This window comes from Thunnus thynnus, chromosome 24, assembly GCF_963924715.1.
Source record: "Thunnus thynnus chromosome 24, fThuThy2.1, whole genome shotgun sequence".
NCBI lineage: Eukaryota > Metazoa > Chordata > Actinopteri > Scombriformes > Scombridae > Thunnus > Thunnus thynnus.
In genome coordinates this window covers 10679316-10697475 of record NC_089540.1, presented here as the reverse complement: position 1 = coordinate 10697475, position 18160 = coordinate 10679316, and the positions used below count along the sequence as shown (strand labels likewise).

At 40.5% G+C, this 18160-nt stretch overlaps 2 protein-coding genes across 2 annotated transcripts; both read right to left on the bottom strand.

The window, feature by feature from the left end:
• Window positions 1-256: 256 nt before the first annotated feature.
• Window positions 257-2896, bottom strand: LOC137177324 (thymosin beta-12). The gene is made up of 3 exons (XM_067583509.1): window positions 2737-2896; window positions 1410-1522; window positions 257-1253 (listed from the first exon to the last, which is right to left on the bottom strand). The coding sequence occupies exons 2-3, from the start codon at window positions 1507-1509 to the stop codon at window positions 1222-1224; spliced, it is 132 nt and encodes a 43-aa protein (XP_067439610.1). The 5' UTR covers window positions 1510-1522; window positions 2737-2896; the 3' UTR covers window positions 257-1221.
• A 1297-nt stretch (window positions 2897-4193) lies between these two features.
• Window positions 4194-17336, bottom strand: LOC137177323 (ribose-phosphate pyrophosphokinase 2). Its single transcript, XM_067583508.1, has 7 exons — window positions 17041-17336; window positions 12182-12365; window positions 10209-10307; window positions 9276-9400; window positions 8901-9074; window positions 8476-8635; window positions 4194-6133 (listed from the first exon to the last, which is right to left on the bottom strand). The coding sequence occupies exons 1-7, from the start codon at window positions 17160-17162 to the stop codon at window positions 6041-6043; spliced, it is 957 nt and encodes a 318-aa protein (XP_067439609.1). The 5' UTR covers window positions 17163-17336; the 3' UTR covers window positions 4194-6040.
• Between the last annotated feature and the right edge of the window lie 824 nt (window positions 17337-18160).

Below are 18160 nucleotides of genomic sequence, written 5' to 3'. Positions count from 1 at the left end.
GAGAAGTTTAAGCCCTTCAACAGTGCACAGCCTCATCCTTTAAGTAATGCTGAAGGATTGTTAGGCAGTTGAGGAGCGTAAGATAGTGTGAGAAGTGGGTTAGCTATACCAACATTAAGCTGTACAAATATTACGTGGAGATAAAATGAGGCTTCTAAAGTGTGATAAAAAGGTGCGGTGATGTTGGGTGAAGCGTGGATAAATAAATGTCTGAGGATGTGTGTGGCATTGCCAGAGGAAACACTTCGCAGCACACTTCTTAGTAACAAATTCTTTTTTATTACAACATTTCACGGTTTTCCTTTTCTGGTAATGGTTTGTGGCAGATTAACATGACTGCTGGGACTTTACAAAACTGCAAAGAATTTTGATCTACGGTTGAAAGCAAACACATGGAATCAATTGCCGGTGTATTTTTTTTTTTCTTCTTTTTTTTTCCCCACATTTGAGACAATTCAGAGACAGATTGCAACATAAAAGCTATCCCGAATCACTCTGACAAAAGGGCCAAAGTACGTTACAATTTAACCTTTAATAAAGGTCCATTTCAGTATCTCCCAGATCTAGATGGAATCCGTTACACTTTTTTTTTTTTATCCTTGTGTACATACAAAAGAAAAAAGACTGTGACAGTCAACAGTATCAATTTTTGGGGCATTTACAATTTGGCCAGCGTACAAACAAAGTTGTGCATTTCCGAAAATTAGAAGACGAAAAAACAATAAAAAACAAGAAAAAGCTTGACGCCTCAGCTTTGGCGCAAAAGCAGCCACGCAGGAAGTTGGGTGTCGGTGGTGGTTGTGAGACGATGATGAGCTTCCTGGGACGCAAGCCACGCCCCGTCCCTTATGCCTCTCTGCTTGCACGCCGATGTTATGGTGGTGCTTGAGAGGAGAGGTGCGCCTCTGGGACCGTCTTCTGCAGTCCACCCTCCCTCCGCCTCAGACAAATCTTCCTCATCACCCCAAAAGCAAGACGAACGCCTCACACCGAGGTGCTTTAAGGTGGTATTTGCTGAGGGGACAGGGGGGCCGACTGCCCTGACGAAGGCATCATCTGTCGTCCGCGGACTGTGCAGCTTGGTTATTGTTGTCGTTTCATAATTTCGGTTACAAAGTTATACAGCTAAAAGAAGTGACTGAAAACAAGGCAATGCAGGGGCGGGTGGGTGGGGGGGGAGGGGGGGTGGGGGTGTACAGTGCATGACGTGAGGAAGGGGCTTCACGACGTCGCAGCCTTCTCCTGTTCGATGGCTGTGGAGAGGGAAAAAAGAGGAGAGGAGATATGAGATTCCCACTGAAAAACTGGATAAAAATGAAGAAAAATATGATGTAATAATCCCCCACCCTCCTCCCACACACACACACACACACACACTTCCTTTCAGCTGCAGGAATTTGAGTCCTTACTTTCTTTTGAAGGCAGGGGATTCTTCTCCTGCGTCTCTGTCTTCTTCAGCTTGCTCTTGTCGAAGCTGGTCACCTCTGAGATATCGGGCTTGTCGCTCATTATTGCAGTTGATCTGTGAGAGAACAGAGAATAATCAGAGAGGGTTTGACAACCAGCAGATAACTAGTTCCACTCTTATAATTGCACCACTGATCACGTTAGAGCTCAAAAGGTATTAATGCGCAAACTACAGGTGCTTATGCGTCACCTGTGCGCTTTTACGAGAATATTACTGTAAAAATATCTCTTACAAAAAAGGAACAAAAACCACAAGAGCACTTTTTTTTTAGCAGTCGAAGGGCGTTGCCTAAATCTCAGCGGCCAAAAAATCTTTTAACTACATGCGCAACCGCAGACTACTTTTCTCTCTAATGTGCGCGTCCGCCTTCTTTTGTTCGCCTGCGGCTCTGTCCGGCGTGATTTGCCTGCCATCCATCCCCGTTATCCAACACGCTGCCCGGGATGTTGCACACAAGGGACAGGCTGCTGCAGACAATGAAGCCAGTCCAACCAGATATTTACATAACAATAGGAGTTCCCATGCTGGGCAGACCGAGAGAAAGGCATTAAAAAAAAAACAAAAAAAAAAAACGAGAGAAATAGAAAATGAATGCCTGCGTGTGTGCTGATATTCTTCTAAAAACAACCTTTAAATAATAAAAATGATTATATCTATTGAATCTAGAGGTAAAATCTCGATTCATGTGTGTCCACGCAGGGGCTTTCCACATGGACGCTGTGCAACATCCGCAAATTCACTTGTCACGTAGCCTACTTCTCCCCTTGGGGCGCAATCTGAAGGAACCACCGCCCAGATTGGCATTTTTTTTGCTCAATCATCTCGCTCTTAAACATCTGAGTTCAACTCCAAATTTTTCCAAAAAAAGTCTACTCATACAAACCCACCCTGCGTGCTCATACACACACATAAAGCGCCGAGGACGCCTTAAGCCATCATTTTAATAACGGAACCAGGCGCATACTCGACCACAAACGACAACAAAGGAAACGGGTTGATATGCATACATGTGTGCGCCTAAGACAAAAGACATGCCAGCCATGCATGCCCTACTGTCATATCTCACCCTCCTCTCGGTTATTACAATAAAATAACACTCATTAAAGAAACCTATTATCTAATCTTTTTGTCCTTGCTCATGTATTTGGCACAACATCCCTCCTCTGCGCCTTGATCACATTTCTCATATTTCTATTACAGTTTTTTCCTCTTAAAGCTGCAGACAATAAAGCATAAAGAATGAGTTATATTATCTGAATAGAGCTTACCGAGGTGTGGTCTGATGAGTGGAAGTTCTCTGGTCAGTGCGTTGCAGCAGTAGTGGTGCGTCTTTGCGCAAGCATTAGATATAGTCAGAAATATGCTAATGACATCTGACATCACCACCACCAGTTCCCAGCCTCCGTATCCCCCTGCTGGAGAAGCACAAACACTCCATCCTCTCATACTGAAACCAAACACTGAAAACCCCTCAAAAGCCACCTTATAGTAGTTCCCAGAGCAAATAACTGTAAATATATGGTTTTATTTTGCGTCTGTGTTTGATTGTAGGCCATGTGGCGCAGAATGCTACACTCCATCTGTTATTTTATCACTGCAATATGTCCACATGGTTTATATACACTTCAGTTCAACATCACTGCAGCTGTTTTACATCAAAGTATCATTAGTTGAACTGTATTCAAGCTGAAAACGACTCTTGCAAATTCAACAGCACATTAATTCTCATTACTTTTGTCTGTGGTACATTTATGTAGACTGGGTTCCCCCTGGTGGCGGTGTCATATTATGAATCACTCCCTTCACTTCACAGTAGATCCAAGACCTACAGTGTGCATTAATTAACAGATTAAGCTACAAGAGTATATGATATTAGCTTTAAGATATATTTATGCAACTATATAATCTTTCTGGCTTTTTACCAAACAGAAGTTCTCAGTTCAAGGATGTAAATTTGCAAGTATCTGATGTTAAGTGTAAGACTAACCTTAAGTGGGGTGTTGTGCAGCTGACCCCGGCATTTGACCACCTCATGAGTCAATATCAGCTTCTCTGCAGTGACACACTGAGCATCTTTGTGGATCATTACAATTCATCAAGTAAAAATACAAGTTCGAAGTCCTCCCTCCATTCAAAAATATGTTTTGTTGATATTTATTTCAGTTGGGTGTTTGAGCTTCACTGTACAGAATGATGTCTGTACAAAGTTTAACACTAAAAGGTTGTTTTCACATTTGTCTGCTGAAAGGGGAAAGTTCCTGTGCTCACCTTAAATCTGAGTTAAAGGTGTGCACAGCTGAGCATGATTTGTGACATCACAAGTAGTTTAGTTTAGTAGCCAATTGTGGTCTAATATGCAACTTACACAAGTATGATGTAGAAGATGAGGCCTCAAACTCTGAGAATGGATTTTTTCATGTGTATTTTTTAATATTCAGAGGATTTTTATGTCTTAAAACATGGACGGGGTCTTTAACTTTTAGGTACAAGAACAACTTGCTGGTAATTTTCCAGAGCTTCCAACCATGTTGGATTTTTTTTGTCAAACTGCTATTAACCAAGTTCAGTAATGACCCCTCCAGCTCAAATTCATTACTGTGTGTTAAATCAGGGCTTCAGCAGCCACCCAAATGAGTTAAACTGTACATTTTATGTATTTCTATTCTATATACACACACACACACACTAGTGAAGTGGAAATCAAAGACAAGCAGGACAGTGTATCTGTAAGCCATTGTCAAAGCTTTATTGTCAAACAAACAGCTTGAAGTGTTACATATTAAAAAAAAAATTAATCACACTTTTCCACCAACTGTTTTATCCACCTAGAGGCAAATAGTGAAACCTGCCTCATTCAAACAAAAGTGACCCATTAACAGCTGTGACAATTAACCCCTTTTTTTTTTTTTTCTCATGACTTCAACTGAAGTCACGATTAAATTCTTAACACTATAACCAAGCTTTGGGCTCAATGAGTATTCGTGACCTTTTGAAAAGTGGGTAAAGCACCCACTACACCTCGTACTAGACACTTTTAATCAACAACTGACCAGTCTGAGAGTGTGGAAAGTTGTCACAAAATGTTAGATTTTTTTAATTTTTTTTTATTTTTTAGCGCAATTAAAAATATTGAAGGAGAAGGCTGTCATTACAATCACAGTAGCTTATTATTGAGAGAAATTACGTCGCAGCTCTAGGATGCATCAGCACATTTGGCAGGTGAGTGACTCAGTGTGTTCAAGTCTAATCTCTCTTAGCCTCCTATTTATGTCTGGACATGATTAGATTTGTGGTGCAACTTTTAAACTACTGTCTGGGGCCTGATGATAGCACAAAGCAAAAATTATTATTACAATCAATATAGGATTAGCTAAATAAGGGTTAGGCATGAACTATATTATTTTAATACTTTTAGCAGCTGTTAAAGCAAACATGTTGAAGGAGGGAAGGTGCACCTTTTCACATTTTAAAGGCATATTATGCAGGATTTTCCTAAAAAACATTGTATAGAGTCATACAAAAATAACTGCTCTCTATCATCACTTACGACCCACTAGTGTGTGGTGGTGTATTTATCTGCAGCAACCGGCCATCTGCCTGCATTTTCTTATTATTTTGTTGTGTTTGGAATGCTTCTGGGTGTTAGCGGGTGTGTAGCCCCCACCAGCCAATAACAGTGTGCAGGGTGTGATTTCTGTCTCTCACCTCTGCTCTCTGTCTGTGTCATGGATGTATGAAGAGAACAGGTCTGTGTCTGTTTGACTGAGGGCGGGGCTGAGCTACACACACACACACATGCGCGCAGAGCAGAGAGGCCACAGCAGACAAGATGAAACATGCACTGCGCAAAATCCGGCACCTACCTGCAGGGTTGTGCGGAGGTGTGGGCGTGTTTATTTGTGCTCTAGAATGTAACCGTCATGAAACGATCAAAAATTTTATTTATTTATTTGATTGAGTACTTTGAGCTCCCTCTCTTCATTCACCCTACCTTGGGTGACAGCTTCTGCTCTCTCTCTCTCGCTCTGGTGTCGTTGTGCCAGGGAGGAGGGGCCAACTTTGAATGCTGTGTTTACAAACAGCAACTGACAAATCCTACATAGTATGCCTTTAACTTTTCATTTCTTTGTGAAGCAGAAAGGGCCAAAATTTTTCAAAATCACATGACATCGTGGAATGCTTCATTTAAAGTGAAGTCAATATGAGGTACAAATAATACATTATGGACCCTTTGGTTAAAGTGAAGGCCATGCCTCTAGGGTTCAAGGTTGGCAAAACTGCAACTGAAACAAGAGAAAATAATAAACGGGAAAAAAAAAAGAGATACTCATAAATACAAACTTGGTCTTCAGAGAAGGAAGTGATATTTCGCTCTGTCTCCTGGGTGAGAATGTCAAAGACAATGTGTGGGCAATGACCTTTAAAAAGTCATGTGGTTTGGCCAAAAAAAAAAAAAAAAAAAAAAACAACACTCGGTCCTTTCCAGCCTTTCTGGAGGATGTGTGGCCAAAAGTGGCAGCCGACGAGGCCTGACAGAGGAGGGGGAAGAGGGCCACCCCCCCTCTCGTTTTTTTACAAGGGTACGTGGCTGAAGAGGTAGGACACTGACTCGCCGTTGTGGGTTCTCCTGATCGCCTCCGCCAGGATCATGGAGATGTCGATGACCTAGGGGAGAAAAACAAGTCCGGCATGTGAGGAAACCAAGAGGAAGCGCAACTTTTTTACACCACAAATACGGAAGATCAGATGTGACCACAAATATTTTAATTTTAATGTCATTAAAGGGGAGTTGCATTTGACCTGACTACATACTGTAGTTAAACCACTTGATGTCACTATTGTCATCATTACTACTTTCAATTTAATTGTACATACAGTTATGGTCCAAAGTTTAGATACACTTGTGAAGAACATGTATGTCGTGGCAGGACCACATACTTATTTGTCACAAAAAAAACATTTGTGCATTTTGGCTCTTTTATGAATTTATTATGGGTCTTGTGCAAATGTGACCAAATCTGCTGGGTCAAAAATTAACGTACAGTAACGCTAATATTTGGTTAAATGTCACTTGGTCATTGTCACTTCAATTAGGTGCTTTTGGGAGCCATCCACAAGCTTCTGGTTAAATCTTTGACCACTCCTCTTGACAGAATTGGTGCATTTCAACTAAATTTGCTGGCTTTCTGACATGGACTCAATTCTTGTCAAGTCCACGTGTTCTTGATGGAGATTAAGTCAGGACTTTGGGAAGGCCGTTCTAAAACCTTTATTCTAGCCATTCATTTACCACCTTTGATGTGTGTTTGGGGTCACTGTCCTGTGGAACACCCAACTGTATCCAAGACCCGACCTTCTGGCTGATGATTTTAAGTTTTCCTTAAGAATTTGGAGGTAATCCTCCTTTTTCATTCTCCCATTTACTTTCTGGAAAGCACCACTTCCACTAGCAGCAAACAGCCCTAGAGCATAATACTACCACCAACAGTGGGTATGGTGTTCTTGCGGTTAAAGGCCTCGCATTTTCTTCTCCAAACATATTTTTGGTCATTAAGGACAAATAGCTCAATTTTTGTTTCATCTGACAACAGGACTTTCCCCCAGAAGGTCTTTTCTTTGTCCATGTGATCAGCAGCAAACTTCAGTCGCGCCTTAAGGTGCTGCTTCTGGAACAAGGGCTTCCTTCTTGCACTGTAGCCTCTCGGCCACACATGCTTGACTATGGACACTGACATTTGTGTTCCAGCAGCTTCTAATTCATTGCAGAGCTGTTTTTAGGTGGTTCTTGGTTGACTCTTGACCCTCCTGACTAATTCTCTCTCCACAGCAGGTGATAGCTTCCGTTTTCTTGATCTTGGGACCTGTAGTTGCTTTGAAATGGTTCCAAGTGATTTCCCTGACTTGTTCAAGTCAATAATCCGCTTTTTCAGATCCGTGCTGAGCTCCTTAGACTTTCCCATTGTAGCGTTTGTGGCTGATGAGTGTATCAAACGAGCCCTATTCAAATGGGCTCAGAGAAGTCAGCAGCTGTAGGCAACCATAATCACTCACAGGATGTCAAAAGGCCAATGCCGCAAAGGAAATTTGACTGACACAACATTTTACATCCACCAAAATAGATAATTCAAGTTGCTGTGTGTTTATTTCTGACCCAGCTGATTGTCATATTTCCAGGAGACCTCTAATAAACTTATAAAGGAACCAAAATGCATTAATGTGTTTTTGACAACACAGAAAACACATAAAAATAAGAGCTGTAGAAATCATTGGAAACTCAAGACTGCCATGACATACATTTTCCTCACAAGTGTACATTGACTTTTGACCACAACTGTACAGCAGGCTTGAGAATATAATTGATTATTCGAGACAAACTACAAATACCCATGTGTGTATGTTTGACCATGTTCAATCAGTTTAACTTACAGTTTATCTTTTACTATTGTGCAACTATTGACGCACAAGAGTTTGATTTCGGATCACATGTTATTGGCCACAGAAGTTGTGACAATGTGTACTCTATACAAGATTAGATGTCATTTATGTGTCTGTGGGTAAACTAAGCAAACACACAGCTATATTGTAGAGTACATTTTGAAATATTTTAGGTAGAGCTGCAACAGTTAGTCGATTAATTGAATAGTTGATCAACAGATCAACTATTTTAGTCATCTTTTTTTAAAGAAATAATATAAAGTATTTGCTGGTTGCAGCTTTTTTGATGTTAGGATTTGTAACTTTTCTGTGTCATACATGATAATAAACTACATTTATTTGGATTTTGGACTCCTTTGGGCAAAACAAGTCATTTGAAGATGTTACTATGGTCTATAAGAAATGAAGGGCATTTTTCTCTATTATCTGACATTTCATAGACAAACGATGAATCAATATATCAAGAAAATAACCAGCAGATTAATCATTGATGAAAAGAAGCATTACGTTCAGAAGGCTAATGCCATACAGTCATGGGCAGAATCTGAGTGTGTTTGTGTGTTAATGTGCACCTGTATTTTTGGGCACGCCTTCATCTTCTCTTCCTGTGGGATGGTGTTGGTTACCACCACAGCCTCGAACGGGGCGTTGTTGATACGAGAGATGGCTGGACCGGAGAAAATGCCGTGCGTGAGGATGGCGTAGACTTTTACTGCTCCGGCATCGATCAGCCTAGAGGCCAAGTGAAGAAAGGTTTAATTTAATCTACTTCTACCTTCACAAGTCTTTGAGGTTTTCATGATGAGGTGATTCATTTAATGGATCAAAGGTGTTACACAAACGTGTGTTGCAACACTTGAATTGGCACCGTATCAGTTTAATGTCAATATAATGGAGTTACCACATCCTTGAATCCAGTTTCAGTTTCTCCGTCGCACTTTAGAGATTCAACATATTGACTGACAGACAGAATAAATATGACTACTAGGATACTGACTTGTCGGCAGCGTGGCAAATGGTGCCGCAGGTGTCGGCCATGTCATCCACCAAAATGGCCACCCGGTCCTTGACGTCACCAACCAGCACCATGCGGTCCACCTCGTTGGCCTTCTTCCTCTCTTTGTGGATGAGAGCAAAGTCTACGTTCAGACGGTCTGCAATGGACGTCACGCTGGACAGAGGAGAAGAAGAAGAAGTACACATTAGAACGTTTAACAAGTTGATTACCACACTTTTATTGTATTTATACACCGGACCTTGTCTTAAAAATGTCTGCAAACCGGCCAGATTTAACGCAAGTTATTCGGATTTCTGTATGTAAGACGTCAGTTAAGTATGTAGTGGCCTTTAACTCGAGTCCCTGTTATCTTACCGTTTTGCTCCACCTGCATCCGGAGACACGATGATACCGTTTTTCCACTCTGGAATGTTTTCTCTGATCCACTGAAGAACAGCAGGCTCTGCGTATAAGTTGTCTACAGCGATGTCGAAAAAGCCCTTTAAAAAAAAAAAAAAAACAGAGCAAAGATCCTTGTTTTTATTCATGGAAAACAACACATGGATGCACCCAGTAACCATACCAGTACAATACAGCCAGCTTTAGTGACGTTCGACCACTGAGGTGACATACGTTTACCTTTTCACTTTGCAAGTCTAACTGCACAACTGCAATTTAAAGTACGAATACAATGACTGACTCATAGTACAAGATAACTGCTGGGTATAAAGCTGCAACAACATGTTGATTAATCGATTAGAAGGTTAACCAGCAAATAATCCAATAAGTATTTGTTGAAATTTATGAGCAAAAAAGCCCCACAATTGCTGGTTGCAGCTTCTTAAATGTGATTATTTGAAGCTTTTGTTTCATACATGAAAGTAAAATCTTTTGGACCATTGAGCCGACAAAACTGGACTTTTTTTTATAGACAAAACAATGAATCTATTATTTGAGAAAATAATCAGCAGATTACAAAAATAATCATAAATTTAGCAGTAGACTTAAGGCCAAGGATATAAATATATTAAGCTGAATGTTACTTTATCTAGAGCATGACGTACATGTTGCTTTCAGCTTCATATCAGTTTCTGCGCAAATGAAAAAAGTTAAATCTTGGCTACTTTTACTGTTTGTCTGCTGCGTCGGCTCATCCGATGTGTTATCTTGTGTCTTCCCTGTCAGAAATGTGTCCATCTTACATGTTTTAATGTCTGAATAACATTTGCTAACATGATTATTAATTGCTTTGCATGAAACAAAGAAACAGTAACAGCACTTGATCCATGTAAGAACCTTCACACTAACCTGGATTTGTGAGGCGTGGAGGTCCATGGTGATGATGTGATCGGCGCCAGCCACAGACAACATGTTTGCCACCAGCTTAGCTGATATGGGTGCTCGACTCTGGGACAAGCATCAAGACAGAGTCGCTTGAGGTGAGTGAGTAAGAAAAAAAAATTAAAAACACTGGAAGGTTGTCTTTTTCTTTCTAAGCAGTGTTGGAAATCCGCTGCTGTCAAAATCGTTTTATGTAAACTTTCATCTCGGGGATTATTTCAGCTCTCAGCCGCTTTAGATCTTCCGTGTTTGACATCAAGTGTTTTTTGCAGCCTGATGGCAAGAAGTGGCTTTATTATTTCTGAGAGAATTATGAAGGTACTGAAACATCCTCTTCCTGTCACCTTACTATCAGGTCAAATTTATTAAGTGCCTCCCACATCGACGCATGTGGACGGGGGCTTTTGTTGTGAGTGTTTTTCATTCTCAAGGTGCAGCCTGTTGTTGTTGGAGACGCAGGATGAAGTCTAGGCCCTGCTGCCGCCGCCGCCACGGGCTTGTTCTGTACACTGCATGTACGGCGGGGAAGCAAAGCCAACGTTGTGCAGATATACACGTCGGGCATCGGGCTGCAGACGTGTTGACAAAACACTCGGGGATGATGGCAGAGCTGCGTTTGTGTGAGCACGCAGACATTGAAAAGATTGTAGACACTTTCTTCAAGATGATAAAGAAATTAAATTTGCATTCAATTAATTCATCTGCATTAAATTCCAAGTGTCAGAGTTGCAAATTCTGTGCATAAAATACATGAGGTGATAGTTAAATTTCCCATTTTGTTTAGTCTTCTTCATGCTTTGCTACTGAGATATAAACAGTAGGTTTGGAAAAGAGGATAATCTTTTATAAGCAATGATTAACCTCCGATGTAGGCTCAAGTCAAGTTTTGATGTCTGAGCGTGTACAACTTAAGTGGCATTTCAATAAAAAGCAATTTAAAAGACATTTTGTTTATTTAAATGTGAACTGGAATAAAATGTATACAGGAGTAGAGCAGGAACAAAGCTTGCAAGCTGCATGTTTTACAAAGTGAAATCTTTATCTGCTTTTAATCAAAGTGTTTGCAGAGCTTTGACCTTCATGTGAGTAAAATGAGACATTGTTTTTGGAACATATTGGAAAAACTGGCGCTTAAGAAAAGAGGACAAACAGGAGAGGAAAACAACTTTCTGACCAGGTGCTAACTGCTTGAAAACTGTGCTTCTCTTGTTGCTTCATGTGGACTTGATGTGCTGCTGTAGTTACATTAACGACTGAGGCAACACGAGATAATGATTTACAAGATAAGCAGGTGAACCAGTTTATCAGCCTGCTGAAAAGCCTGATGTGTCAATTCCAGATTTTCCGAGAGCGGCCGACGGCTCACGTTACAAACACTTGGACCTGAAAAGCTTCACGGCTGCTTTTAACCTGCTGTGTTGTTGTGTATTCATGTGAGGTTTCTCATTAATACGTCTCCGCAAAATGACTTAACATGTCAACCTGCAGTGCTAGAGGGGGGAAAATAATGACGTTCAGCATTTATTACAAGGTCCAGTGACTTGTTCCGCCTCCTTTATGAGTTCTTGGAAGTTTTCGTCAGAGGAAGACGAAGGAGGAAGCAACAATACACAGACGTTTGAAATGACAGCCCAGTAGATAAGAGAATTATAACAGTATTTCCAAGTAACTTAAGGTGCTTCTAAGATAATATTCTGACTAATACAATGTGTTTTATCATCATATTCTCATTTTCTTTACCATAAAAAGGTCAAAGTTTGAGTGGGTGTGATCAAATTGAGTCATTCAGTGTATTCTAGTTATAGTGGCTTTATAAATAAGCATAGTAGCGGTTATGAAAGATGTGAAACAGAAAGATACAACTGACAGCAACCCTGTGTGCAGATTAGAATAGTTAAATATGACTTTAAAATATCCGGTGTTGTACTTCGTGCGTCTACCTTGTCCTTCTTGTCCTGCCGGGCGTAGGGGAAGCAAGGGATGACGGCGGTGACGCGGGACGAGGAGGCGATCTTGCAAGCGTTGATCATGATTAGCAGCTCCATGAGGTTGTCGTTGATTTCGCCGCAACCGCTCTGGACGATGTACACATCCTCGCCGCGCACGCTCTCCCCGATTTCAACACTGTTCGAGGAAAAAGAAAACAACAAAAAAAACAATGTTATTAAAGGAATATGAGACCGTCGGGGTTAGATATAAGACTGAAAGTGTCCACAGGGATGAGACAACTTCATTAAGTTTCTTTTATTAACAAGTCATGACAAATTGTTGACCTTCCTTGCCCTCTAGACAGCAGCATTTACATTTTGCAATAATCATTTCCACATTATAACGCCACACAGTCCGTTATCAATCTCCCACGTTACATTCATGAGCAGTGAGTGTTCACCCGCTCGGCCTAGACAAAGACAGAACCTGTACGAGTCAGAGGAGCCTCGAATGATACAAAAACAAGTTCAGGCCGAGTCCCTCTGCTCGCTCATCGCAGGATGTTTGAGGTAAGAAGTGCCAGGCACACACACACACACACACACCGTCGACCCGCTGGAGATACTGACGCCGAAGCATGCGTCATGTGTGTGTGAAACATTCCATCCGTGGGACATGATCAACACCGCTGGCCTCAAGTCATGTGATCGGACTGAACATGTACAGTTTTTAAGGGTGAGAGTTGGGCCAGCACAGACAGTCACAAGGCTTTTTTTTTTTTTCCTTATGAGAGGCCAGCAGTTAGAAATCATATAAAATCTCTCTATAAATAAACTGTGCAGCTCACATTGTTCAGACTTGTAGTGTAACATGCTTGTAAAGCTCTGACCAGAGAAAAGGCTTTGCAGCTATGTGAGGCTGCAACTAATCGCTATTTTCATGCTTAATTCTTTGTTTTGTTGATGAAATGTCAGAAAAATAGTGAAAAACGTCCCAAGAGTCAAAGATGACTCTTCAAAAGTAGAGATGCACCGATCGCAATTTCTGATTTTGACTTTCTAAGAATTGATAGCATACATGAACATTTTTGTAACTTTCCTTTAATGGAAAATTCAACTGTATGTTTGTAATAAACACTGTTCATATAAAACATAGAACACGAACACAGTATTTGGATCAAAAAGCATCTTACTTATATAGCAAATATCAACTCCTCATTTTCATAGTGATTTGTAGCACTCAACAGGTGTACAGTTTTTTTTGGTCATCATATCTAGATTAATGATATTTATCAGCTGTATTAATTCAAATTACAGATTGAAAACACACAGCAGGATTCATGTCAGTGTGTCAGATCATGAGTAAGAGGTTAAATTAAATATAATATAAACAAAAACAGCAGCAGACTTTTCCTTAAAAAAGGTAAAATTACCTGGTTTCAGGTGCGTGTAAACAGCTGCACACGTCTGGGTATGTAAACTCTCTGTTATATATATACACAGGCTATTTTGGGATGGGCTGACTCCCATCCCTAGCAGACCCAGGTGTAGCCCATGTTCAGGACACTGTCTGAGCCCTGCCTGTTGGCGGTCGTGATGACGGTATGCAACATGTTGCCATTGAATAAAACAGGTTAATTAATGTTTAAACCAGTTAAAAACTGCAGCAGACGTGCTGTAACGTTACCAGTCGATGGCGAGTCTGCTGCAGTTCATATTTAATTTTAGTGTGTGTGTATGTGGCTGTGACGTTACTGTCTGTGCCTGTGCACCTGCGTGTAAATTTGACCGGCACAGAATCGGATTTGAGACTGATCGGCTGGTCATCGGTCACTGCCAACTGGCTGAAAACCACCTGATTCTTGATCGGTGCATCTTTATTCAAAACGGTCTGGTTTTGTCCGACCAACAGTCTAAAACCCATGAACATAGTTACATTTGAGAAGCTTGAACCAACAAATATTTTGCATTTTTGCTTGGAAAACTCTAAATAGTTACCTATTAATCAGCTTATTGTTTCAGCTCTATTACAACTACATTACAACTAGAAGACTTTCCTACAAAACCTTTTTAAAAAAAAATTTATTTAACAAAAGAAACCAGAGTTCTCAAATGATAAGGCTTAAAACACAAGCAGTTGTACAAGAACTTTGGCTGAATAAAACAGCCTAAACAGTCTAAAATTGGCAGAATTCTAATTTAAATGAGTAACTCTGTTCAAACAAACGGACAAATGTACTTATCTAAAGCAGATACTGGATGCCAGCTTTTGTTTCTTGACAGTTTGTGTTTCAGACACATTTTGGTCGGCCTCCAACGAGTATTGAGATTTGATACTCGGGCCTAACATCAGTCATATCAGCACAGATAGCGTTAGATACTGTATAAAGCTCAGTCAGACAGTCTGCCTGTAACCACAAATACTTCTTCTTCTTCTTCACATTTCCTGATAAGCTTCCTGATGAGTCAAGAAGGGAGCCAATAAAAAGTTTACTATGACAGAAATGGTTTAGAGAAACATTTGAGGTTGCAGCTCTAGTTCGCAAAGATTAGTTAATAATCAATTCATTGCTTGGATTAATTTTTCAAGATTCTAACAACAACAACAACAACAACAACAACAGAGTGTAACAAAGTGCCCTTGTGCAAACTGTATGTTCAGGCGTTATGGATGGATAGTCACCATCATCTCGAGCAAAACATTTCCTGCCACAAATGCTTAAATTAAACAGCAGTCAAGGTGACAAAAAGATGACTTTTGCCATACAAACACAAAACAGAAGAGCTCAATCTGGGTTCTATTTCCCCAAGTGGGCTTTGTTTACTCTTAAATACCCTCCTCTCCATTTTGGGTCCATCTGGATCACTGCCGCACACCAGAGCCATTATATTCTGGACACCAAGCAAGTCAGTGTCAATTAAATCTTTATTTGGACAAACAGGCATTGCATTTTACTCCCGGAGATTTACTCCCATTACTTCAGTCCTTGAACTATGCGAGTGAACTTGCAAAACCGGCGTGTAGGAGCTGTGAGAAGAGCTGCGATCAGTGTGCTGTTCTCACCTCCCTGCTCGTCAGAAAGCATGAGAAAAATAATCTTTGTTTTGCACTTTGTGTCATCCAAACAGCTGAGTTCCCTTGAGAGAAACCTCAGCGCAGATAATCAGAGTTTTCCCTGGATTTTAGAGTTGTGAGTGGAAACATCATCAGCAGAGAGGCTCTTATAAAAAAAGGATAAAGGGGTCAAGACACCTTTACGAGGCCCGACTTTGTTTTTTTTTTCATGCAAGGGAAAGATTACAAAACAACACATGCCGCTCGGTGGAAGCATGAAAGCTTTTATCCAGAGTGCATTACTGTACACTGAGTGACCCCAGCGGGAATGAAATCCAACTCTGACAATGTTAATGCAACGCACACTGAGCCACGGGATCACAGAACACATTCATTTGGTGCATCGTTAGAGAATGAAAATGCACTCAGAGGAATTGCTTTAAAAGGTGAATGATCTGAGGAAACTTTGAAATATATACTGAATTTAAGGCTGCAGTGCAAAAGAATAAATTCAGGTCAAGCAAACAGGCCAGTATGAAGCCAAAAGGTCAGCATGCAGAGGGGTTCAAACAGTTTACAACTAACTGTTCAAGGCCAGGAGGCAACAGAGGCAGTAAAAGTACTAAAAAAGTCCTTTGCAATGCTAATATTAAACAAGGCTTTACTGCAAGCGTGCAGACACTGATTAAACTAGTGGTGGCTGCTTTGGAAAATTAGCACAGATTAAATGCATGTGATTTAACCACTGGAGAGTTAACTAACTTTCCTGGCAGTATTGAGAGCTACTTTATTCTTATTTAACTGCTGCAAGTTATCCACTCAGGTTAGAGACAATATTTGGTATTTAGCTACTCTCTGTTGGTTGACCATCTAACCCTGTCACTGTCAGATGGTTGTAACCGCAGACAACCACATGTTATGTTTGCCTGCTAACGTGAATCTCTGCTCTAAAAACAGCAGGTTAGCAGGGATCCATTATCGGACACGCTTATTACCTGCATAATGTTATACTTTTCGGTAGAAATTGGACAACAAGCATCCCTGTACCACTGTGTTTAATCATGTGTGGCAATACCTCTAACTATTTTGCAATCATATCGACAGAATTTAGTGATTTAGCTACAACAGTAACATCTCGCTAGCTAAACGCACTAAGGTGTCATGACAAATTTTGTATACCCGTAACAATCTGTTCCAACGACGAAATTAGCAGCTTTCTAGCTCAAGGTAAACATTTTAACAGGGCTATAAACCAAACAACCGCCCATTCGCATATAAAGGGTTATTCCACGTAGTTTAGACTCAAGTTGAATGAATTGGGGGGAAAACTTTACGACACGTATAAAATTTGGCCTGACACCTCCGTAATCACCGTTACACGAGAAACGAAACAGACGTAGCAAGCCAGCGCGATACGCAGCCAACAAAATAACCTGTAACATTACGTAATTTCACAACTGCTCTCCTCTTGTCAAGCTTATTTTATTTTAATGGTTAAACACACTCGGCAGGTGCACTCATGAATAACACTTAGCCAAAATAATTCACTAGCAACACGGCCAGAAAAGCGGTGTCCGATAAAGGACGCACAGGCGTTAGCTCGCTAGCCTGTGTGTGTTTACATGTGGCTAACTAGTCACGTGGAGACGTTACAGCGCTGCCCGCTCAATAGTAAACTATTGTTAGCTTCAAGCTAACCTTCCCACATGGGACACCGAGGCTCAACAGCTATCCCTTGCAAAAATATGCAAAAGCGTGCAAATGTCAAACCGCTACAGAAGAATAAGCGTCATGTAAAGATGATAAATCTACTCACCACGTCTCCTGGTTGCTGAATTTCTTCGTAATCACTTTGCCCAGCTCCAGTCCCAGCCGATCAGCCACTTTCTGGGACAAGTCGTGGTGAGAGCTCCCACTAAACAGCACGATGTTAGGCATGACCAAAACAGCGATGCAGTTTGCTCAAGAAAAGGGGGAAAAAAGGAAGAGTGAAAAGAAATGCGGTAGGGTTGTGAAAATGGGGAAAAATTAGCTTGCTAATGTTGCAGCCTTAGCATTGCACTGGTGCAGCACTGGGGACCGTCGGCAGAGAGGAAATATCACATCAGTGTTTGCATGGTTAAAGGGAAGTGCCCTCCCCTCATTGGACAGTGTAGTAGTCCAGTGACACATGTACACTTATTATCCTGCTCTGTTGTTTATTTAACACACATCACTCAAAGGTTACCAGACTTTTGTCCTGATTATTATATTTTTATTATAATATTATATTATAGGAGCATTTTACCGTATATGAACGTGATCACCAAGAAGGATTTTGACTTGTTAAACCCTCAAAACGAATAATTTTTATTACATATTATTACTAATCACTCATTATACAGCTATTATTGATAGCTGGAGAAACAGAAATACATTGGCCTTCCCTTTTCAACTGATACATTTCTTTATTTATTCATTAATTCTAGCCTTTTGTTATATTGTCAAAATATTTTATTCTTATGACCCCCATATATGTGATAACATGGGGCAATATTCCTTATTTCTCTTCAATATTGCAATTTATAAGTATTTTTCTAAATAAAGAAAGTCAGTTTCCAGCCTCTCAAATGAGATTTTCTGGTGGTTTTCTTCCTTTTTTATGAAAATAAACTGAATATGTTTGAGTTTCAGACAAAACAAGCTGTTTGAATATTTCAACTTGGGCTTTGGGAAGTCATAATTGGAATTTTTCAGCATCTTCTAACAAAAAACAAATGATAAATTGAGAAAATAATCATCATAATCATGAATCAATAATTAGAACGACTGTCAGCTGCAGCCTTATAGTTACACTACACTCTTTCAGTCATGTATGTTTGTCACATGCAAGAAAAACACATTTTCCTTCTTTTCTTGCAGCTGGATGCTTTCTCATTTTTCATTTGAGGAGGTCA

Excerpts from the sequence above, each read along its gene's own strand:
- LOC137177323 (XM_067583508.1), bottom strand. The coding sequence starts at position 17,162 with ATGCCTAACATCGTGCTGTTTAGTGGGAGCTCTCACCACGACTTGTCC. Across the intron at positions 8,636-8,900 it reads ATTTGCCACGCTGCCGACAA|GCTGATCGATGCCGGAGCAG; the intron begins GTCAGTATCCTA and ends CTTGGCCTCTAG. Across the intron at positions 6,134-8,475 it reads AGGCGTGCCCAAAAATACAG|GTCATCGACATCTCCATGAT; the intron begins GTGCACATTAAC and ends TTTCTCCCCTAG.
- LOC137177324 (XM_067583509.1), bottom strand. The coding sequence starts at position 1,509 with ATGAGCGACAAGCCCGATATCTCAGAGGTGACCAGCTTCGACAAGAGC. Across the intron at positions 1,254-1,409 it reads TCCCCTGCCTTCAAAAGAAA|CCATCGAACAGGAGAAGGCT; the intron begins GTAAGGACTCAA and ends CCCTCTCCACAG.